Source organism: Indicator indicator, chromosome 16, assembly GCF_027791375.1.
Source record: "Indicator indicator isolate 239-I01 chromosome 16, UM_Iind_1.1, whole genome shotgun sequence".
Classification (NCBI taxonomy): domain Eukaryota; kingdom Metazoa; phylum Chordata; class Aves; order Piciformes; family Indicatoridae; genus Indicator; species Indicator indicator.
The window spans coordinates 13,913,376-13,921,383 of NC_072025.1; the positions used below are offsets into that span (position 1 = coordinate 13,913,376).

Genomic DNA, 8,008 nt, shown 5'->3' on the forward strand with positions numbered 1-8,008 from the left:
AACGAGGCTGGCAGCAGAACAGGGGTGCACTGTGGCACAGAGGGCAGGAAGGCTGGCAGGGGGACTCCCAAGAGCCCCCCTGCCCCGGAGCCCCCGCTGCACCACCCCCAGTTCTCTCTCAGGTGGGTTCAGAGCCCCATTCCCCCCCCAGCCAAGCCACCCTGAGCTGCACAGTGACCCCCAACCCTCCCAGATTCCCATCCCCGTGCTCCCCCAAGGCTGGTCCAGCAGCAGCCACAGCAGATGCAGACAGAGGGTCACAGGGTGGTTTATTGTCCCCACACTTCCCAGAGCCAGCAAGCAGGCCCAGGGTGGGCACAGGGAGGGTGGAGGAGACAACCTCTGGCTCCTGCAGCAGCCATCGACTACGGGGGTGTTTTCACAACTGGGAACCCCAGCGTGCTGGGAGAGGAAGGACCTGGCTTGTCCCCACGGCGAGGAGAGGCCACATCCCTCTACAGGGAGGGAGGAGAGAGGCCACCATTGCTGGGAGAGCAGGGCCCAGCTCCAAGGTGAAGTGCAGCACCACCACACTCCCACTGAGCCCCGTGGCCGCTTCCTGCCCTCTGCAGCCAGCCTGGGTGCCCGGCAGGTCCTCAGGCACAGACCCCAGCAGGGCAGAGACCTCTCTGAAGCCAGCCCAGGCGGCAGGAGCGTCACATGAACTGCGACAGGTTGGGCACTTTGATGTTGATGTCCCCGATGTTGATGTTGCGAGGGATCTCGGGCAGGTTGATGTTCTTCACCGCCGAGACCGCGCGGGACGGAGCGGCTGAGAGGCCTCCCTGCCGGCAGGAGCGACCAGTGGCCACCAGCAAGGACCAGTGGCCACCAGCTAGGACCAGTCACTGCCAGCAGGGACCAGTGACCGCCAGCAAGGACCAGTGACTGCCAGCAGCCCCATGTCCTACCACATGCAGTTCAGCATGGGGAGCAGTTCCCACACCCATCTCCCACCTCACTGATGGATCCAGTCCTGTGACCAGTATGGCACTGGGATGGGCAGCATGGTGCTTCCCCACACCAAGAACTTGGCTGCACCCTCACAGCAACAGCACAAGCAGGGGCAAGGAACTTTGCAGGTGTTAACATTGATGGGAATGGTCAATTCCACACTTGGGCTGCTCCCTGCACTCTGAACAGTGCCCAGGACTTTCTTAGAGGACTCAGGCACTCAGACTGGGCATACTGGGGATGCCCTCTGTGCCCCAGAGCCCACAGTCTGGAGGACATCAGGCCCCATGGGGCAGAGCCACGGCATGGCTGCTCACCTCAGCCTTCTCCAGCTTGCTCTGGGCCTCCACCTGTGCCACAATCTCATTCATGTTGGTCTCCAGCACCATGCCACCTATCACCACCTCTTGCAAGATGTGGTGGACCTGTGACAGGAAGGAAGAGATGAGAAGGGGTGGGGAAGGCTGTGAACCCATCCCAGTTCAGGGGCGGGGAGCAGCAGCAGCCAGTGCCTGCAGGTTGGTCTGGAAGCACCTTGGAGACTGACATTTCTCCCTTGAGGGACACAAATCCATCCCTGTCCTCCCCTCAGTCCCAGCAACCAGCTGGTCCTCAGCCTGGGGAGTCCCACAGCCCCAGCTACTGCTGGCACCCTGGCTCTAGAGGACACCCACCAGAGGGGATGGGGCAGCCCCAGGAGGGGCCAAGTCAGGCCCAGCCACTAACACCTCCAGATAAAGTTCGATCAATTCCCAGGCTGGAAACTGGGTCACACCTGAGAATCCTGCCAGAAAAAGGTCCTGGAGATAAGCTCTCAGGGCAGCAGAAACCTCCCAGACACTTCTTCCCAGAACCAGTTTCTCCTACCAGGAAAGCCAGGCCGGGGGCCAGCTTCACTCTCTTTTTGGAGAGATCCAACTGTGACAGACACAGAAAGAATGAACAGCTGAGAACTAGGGCTGTTGAGCCTGGAGAAGAGCAGCCTGAAAGGGGATCTGCTCAATGCTCAGCAAGAGCTAAAGGGTGGGGAGCAGGAAGATGGGGGCAGACTCTTCTCAGTGCCCAGGGACAGGACAAGGGGCAATGGGCACAAACTGGAGGTTCCAGCTGAACAGAAGAAACTTCTTTGGTGTGAGGGTGCTGGAGCCCTGCAGCAGGCTGCCCAGAGAGGTTGTGGAGTCTCCTTCTCTGGAGAGCTTCCAGACTCTCCTGGCCATTGTGATCCTGGGCAAGCTGCTAGGAGTGTCCCTGCTTTAGGAGGGGGGTTGGACTGGATGATCTCCAGAGGTCCCTTCCAGCCCCAACCATGCTGGGATTCTGTGACTCCACTCCTTGGCCACCCTCATTGTCCCTCTCCTCTCCCTACACACCTGCCATGAGTTTTTGTTGATGGGGAGCGCCAAGCTTCCAAGAGCTCGATGGCAGCCAGGCAGCACTGGGTGTGCTGGGAATACACACCAGCGTCCTGCTCACCCAGGTCTTGCTCCTCAGGTGCCAGGAAGGGCTCCAGTGCTGCCCCAGTGCTCCCAGCCCTGTCTCTGGGCCATCAGTATGCCTGGAGCTGTGCCAGGATGGTGCTGCCCTCTGCTCAGGCAGATGGGCTGTGGAATTCAGGTGCCCGGCTGGATCAGGGAACATGAGGACAATGTCAGCAGGAAAGAGCTGATGCGTGGAGGAGGCATTTGGCCGTGTACATCCCCAGCCCAGCAGTTTCTGGATGGGGTTTGGGTGCAGCTTTGGTGACTCCTGTGACTTTCTGTTAACTGCTGCCCTGGATTTCTCCTCACACTGAACACAGCACAGGCTGTGTGAGACAGGAGCTGCTGCAGGTCTGGGTCTGGGCTCAGCAGCAGGACAGGGTTGTTGGATCTGTGGTTCTTGGCCACCAGTGCTTTTAAAACCTCGGAGCTTCACAAAAAGATGGAGCCACGAAGCCATGGGGAGGCTCAGAGGAGGCTCCTGCCCAGCCCCTGCTTGTTCTCATTACCTCGAGGAGAACGTGAGCTCCTCTCCACAGCTGTGAGGTCCTGCAGAGGACACAGCTTGTTCAGGAAGTGCCTTGTTTGGCTTTGGAAAACAAACCTTGCTTGGGATTTCTGCCCTGCCGAGTTCACTCCAACTTGGACTGGGGCCAGACCTTGGAGGAACATTTCCTGCAGCCCAGATGCTCTCCCGTGGCAGGGAGCTGCTCATGCTGCCGGGGCTGTGCCGCGGTCCTGCTGCCGTGGGCATCCTGGGAAGGTGGTGGTCACCCTGTGCTGGCCCTGTGCATCTCGCTGCTCTGGCTCTGCTTGGAGCAGGATGGGACCCGTGGTGAGCCCTTCTAGCAGGTTCTCCTGCCTGATCTCTCAGAGCTTTCTCCTGGCAGTGCTGTGTTTACAGTGCAACCATAAAACAATGTCATAATGCAACCATCTTCCCAGAACAGCCTGCTCCAGGGGAGCAACCACAAACCCATAAACTCATTATCTGCGCTAGGTTATTGTTGGGAGCTGCTGACTTAGCAAGGAAAAACCACGGGCTGTGCTGGGCTGGGTGAGACAAGGAGCTGCTGAAAAGTCCAGTGGAGGCTGCAGAGATGCTGAAGGGCCTGAAGCATCTCTGTGAGGAGGCAAGCCTGAGAGCCCTGGGGCTGTTGAGCCTGGAGAAGAGCAAGCTGAAAGGGTATCTGCTCAGTGCTGATCAGTATCTGTGATGGCACCTTCAGCTCCATGGCACAGTACAGCATGGTGGGGGCAGCCTGCTCCAGCACCCTCACTCCAAAGAAGTTTCCCCTCATGTTCAGCTGGAACCTCCTGGGTTCCAGTTTGTGCCCAGTGCCCCTTCTCCTGTCACTGGGCACCACTGAGCAGAGTCTGGCCCCATCCTCTTGCTCCCCATCCCTTAGCTCTTGCTGAGCATTGAGCAGATCCCCTCTGGGGCTGTTCTTCTCCAGGCTCAACAGCCCCAGGGCTCTCAGCCTTTTCTCCTCACAGAGATGCTCCAAGCCCCTCAGCATCTTCAGAACACCCACTAGTTCCCTCTCACTCTTGAACTGGGGAGCCCAAAGAGACAAGGCTGGGAAGCAGCAGCCCAGGATGGGCAGCAAAGTGGCCTGAATGGCAGAAGAGCCTGGGGGTAGTCAAGGCCAAGGTCTCCCCGATCAAAAGCCTCCCAGCTTGTGTCCCCTCCCAGCCCTTTCCTGGCAGGACAGTCCAGAAGCAGGGTCCTGCTGCCAGCAGAGCAGAGGGGCACAGGGCCATTGCTGTTCACTCCAAATCCAAACCCTGCACTAAATCAGCCCAGGGGACAATTAACTGCCCCAGCCACGACAGGCATCTCCTGCCTGCAGGCTGTGGGTTGAGTATAAAGCTCCCAGGCCACAAACCAAGCTACTGGAAGCACGTTCTCCCTGAGATGTGGCCAGGGGTGACCTGGCAGCTCCTCCCCACACATCCTCCCCTGGCTGCGATAAGAAGGCTTCTGCTGACAAGATAAAAATCAACCTCACAATGCTGCTCAGAGTTCAAAGCTGGGCAAACGATGGAATCAAGGTCCTCCAAGTTCCTCCCTCACCCATCTCTGGGACCTTCAGCTTGTCCTGGTCGATCTGAGGAGAGTCTCTGACTCCATTTCTCCGCCGGAGCACATGAGCTGGAAGCACCAGCAGAACAGGAAGGTTCTACATCTTTATTGAGGTTTGTGGTTTTTTGGTTTTTTTTCCATTCCTCTTTTTTGTTGTTGTTGTTGTCTTGTTTTGTCTCCCACAAAGCAAGAAAACCCTTATCAAGAGCCACATGAGCCCAGCAGACGTCAGCAGCCTCTCTTCTCCCAAAGCTCAGCCCTGGCTGCCTGCAGCCCCACCTCTGGGATGATCAAAAGGGACAGGTTTCCGCCCTGAAACTCCATCCAGACCAAGAGGAAACTCTGAAAGGCTGTGGCTCCAGGAAAGTTTACCAAACACTCTGTGGATTCTAAACACTCCCATTGTTCCTGCCCTGCTTTCCCTGCAGCTCTGGTAAAACGTTAACAAGGCTCCCAGGAGGTCCCACAGCACAGCCAGGAGAGGCAGAACACACACAGCAGCTCAGGGGTCAGGAGGACACCCAGACCCCAGGCTGACTCCTCCACCTAGGACTTCAAGCCCTCCCCAGATCATGTCTCTAAAGCACCAACAGCGTGTCCCAAAAGGCTCCAGAGCTCTAGGCTGGGGCAGCTCCTGCCTACAGGCACACAGGGCTCTTGGACAGCTGGCCTGAAGGAGCACACCAAGTCCATGACCCACCTTGTCCATGTGGAAGATGAGGTCCAGCTCACAGACATTCTCGAAGCACTTGTCCAGCGTCTCCACAAACACCTGAGGAGATGAGAAAGGAAAGTCAGCATGGGGACCACCACAAGATGCTTCCTACACACAGGTGAAAGATCCAGAGCCTCAACCAGAAACACGTCACCCTGAGTAGGGACAACACCCTCTCAAGGGCCCCACTCCACTTCCTTTTGATGGTGGGACAGGGACTATTTCCAGAGAAAACACAGGCAGGCCCAGCCTGGTGGCTGCCCGTACACCCAGAACCCCTGGCAAGGGGCCTGGCACAACATCAAGGGCACCAAAACATAGGACTTGGCTGATCTGGGAGGAGAAGCCCAAGTGTCCCTGCCCTGATCTGCTGCAGTGCTGGCACCATGCTGATGGATGTGTTTGGAGAGGACTGGAGACCACCACAACATCCTGAGAGGGCCCAAGGTATGGAAAGAAGGCAAAGAAGCTGGAGAATAGGTCTCTGTGATTCTGTGCCTGGTGAGGAGCAGCTGAGGGACCTGGAATTGTTCAGTCTGGAAAAAAAGGAGGTTGAGGGGAGACCTTCTGGCTCTCTACAACTCCCTGAAAGGAGCTTGGAGCCAGGAGGGGTTCAGTTTCTTCTCCCAAGGAATAAGTGACAGGGTAAGAATAGCTAGCCTCAAGTTGTGCCAGTGGAGGTTTAGGTAGGACTTGAGAAACAATTTCTTCATGGAAAGGGTTGTCAAGGCTTGTCCCAGATTGCCCAGGGCAGTGGTGGAGTTCCCATCCCTGGAGGGGCTTCAAAGCCGTGGAGATGTGGTGCTGAGGGACACGGTTCAGTGGTGACCTGGCAGTGCTGGGTTGATCGTTGGACTCCATGAACTTAAAAGCCTCTTCCCACCAAAATTATTCTATTTTTAAAAGCAATTAACTCAGGCTGACTTCCCCTGCTGTGTCCAGGAGGAGGAGCTAGGATCAGTTCACACCACACAGCCCTCCCTTCCAACCACCGCCCCCTTAACAGCTTCTCAGCCGCTCCCACAGAGCTGCCGCAGACACAAAGTGACTTCAGAGGCCTCGGGGCAGGGGCTGTGTGTCAGAAGCAGATCCCAAAGCAAACCCAGCTGCGGAGACTGACCTGGATGAGGTCCAGGATGCCCAGCTCACTCTCCGAGGAGTCCACGCAGAAGACGAAGTAGAGGGTGGCATAGTGCCGGTAGATCAGCTTGTAGTCAGAGCCACCAAACAGGCTGTGCAGACATGAATCATGGAATTGGGCAGGCTGGAACAGACCTTTACCATCCCCTCAAGCCTCATCGTCTCCAGACTAAACAGGCCCAGGTCCCTCAGCTGCTCCTCACCAGCCCTGTTCTCCAGACCCTTCACCAGCTTCACTGCCCTGCTCTAGACCTGCTCCAGCCCCCCAGGGTCCTTCTTGGAGTGAGGGACCCAAAACTGCACCCAAGACTCAGGCTGTGTCCTCAACAATGCCCAGTACAGGGGGACAATCACTTCCTTGGTCCTGCTGGCCACACCGTTGCTGATCCAGTCCTGGATGCTGGTGGCCTTCTTGGCCACCTGGGCACACTCTGGCTCATCTTCACCACCAGGTCCTTTTCCACTGGGCAGTTTCCAGTCACTCTGCCCCCAGCCTGGAGGGTTCCTGGGGTTGTTGTGACCAGACTGTCACTTGGCCTTGTTGAATGGAGGGGAAGTGAAGGGTTCTGAGGGTCCATTTGCATCCCAGGGGCTCCCCCAGCCAGGGAATGCCCCCTACACAGCCCAGGGGCAGAGATCTACCTGCCACACTCCAGGAAGTTGCAGATGTGGTCATCCCGCTTCAGCACCAGGTGGAAGGTCTCACGGATGATCTGCTGCTGGACCTCTTCTGTCTGCGAGAGCGGGGACGAGGACCTATGGGTGCAGGGCCTGGAGGAGCCATGGTTCTGCTCTGCCCCATGGATGTCCTGAGCTGGCAGCTCCCAGCTCCCTCCCAGTCTTGGCACCACAAGGAGCAGCCACCGTAGGGGTGACCCAGCCATAGGACATCCCGAGAGACCAGGCCACGGGGCCAGGCAGAGGCAGCCGGGGCTCCCCGGCCCCACAGAGACTACCCCTTGCAACCCTGCATCCCCCCAGCCCCAGCTGAGCCCCCCGAGCGCCTCCAGCCCCACACCGGGCTCAGGTACCCGCTGCCATCAGCCCCACAGGCAGCCCCCAGCCTTGTCTCCAGTCCCCCGGTCCCATCCACGTCCCTGTCTCTGGTCCCCTGCCCCGCCCTCGTCCCTCTTCCCAGTATCCCGGTCCCGGCCTTATCACCATCCCTGACCCTGGTCCCCTGCCCCGTCCTCGTCCCTCTTCCCAGTATCCCGGTCACGGCCTTATCACCATCCCTGACCCTGGCCCCCGGCCCTGTCTCTGTTCTCATCCCGGTGCCCCGGCCCCGCACCAAGTGCTGGTAGAAGCGGACGAGCCGCGGCTTGCCGTGGTTGTTGAACACCAGGATGGCGTTGATCATCCTGGTGGCTGGACGGGCCAGGCCAGGCCAGGCTGGACCGGTACCGACAGCAGAAGCAGGGCGCCAGCGGCCGCAGCCTGCACGCAGCAAAGCCCTCACCCGCCCCGGAAACGCGGCGGGGGGCAACGGAGCTGCTCCCACCACGTAGGTGGGATCGGAGGGCCCCGCGAGGACCGACACTGGGGGATGGGGGAACGCTCAGAGCCGGCCCGCCCCGGGGCAGGGCACGGGCAGCCCCTACCGATGCCCGCTGCAAGGAACGCGCTCGGCTCCGG

The 8,008-nt window shown here is 58.9% G+C and overlaps 1 protein-coding gene across 6 annotated transcripts; it reads right to left on the minus strand.

Moving 5' to 3' along the window:
* Positions 1 to 633: 633 nt before the first annotated feature.
* On the minus strand, positions 634 to 7,744 carry AP3S2 (adaptor related protein complex 3 subunit sigma 2). 6 transcript variants are annotated; one of them, XM_054387908.1, is made up of 6 exons: positions 7,665 to 7,744; positions 7,016 to 7,107; positions 6,354 to 6,465; positions 5,219 to 5,290; positions 1,272 to 1,379; positions 634 to 785 (listed from the first exon to the last, which is right to left on the minus strand). In XM_054387908.1, the coding sequence occupies exons 1-6, from the start codon at positions 7,731 to 7,733 to the stop codon at positions 657 to 659; spliced, it is 582 nt and encodes a 193-aa protein (XP_054243883.1). In that variant the 5' UTR covers positions 7,734 to 7,744; the 3' UTR covers positions 634 to 656. The 6 variants fall into 6 exon arrangements, with proteins under 6 accessions (XP_054243883.1, XP_054243884.1, XP_054243885.1 ...); XM_054387909.1 differs by having other exon boundaries at positions 1,260 to 1,379; XM_054387910.1 differs by lacking the exon at positions 5,219 to 5,290.
* Positions 7,745 to 8,008: the final 264 nt, after the last annotated feature.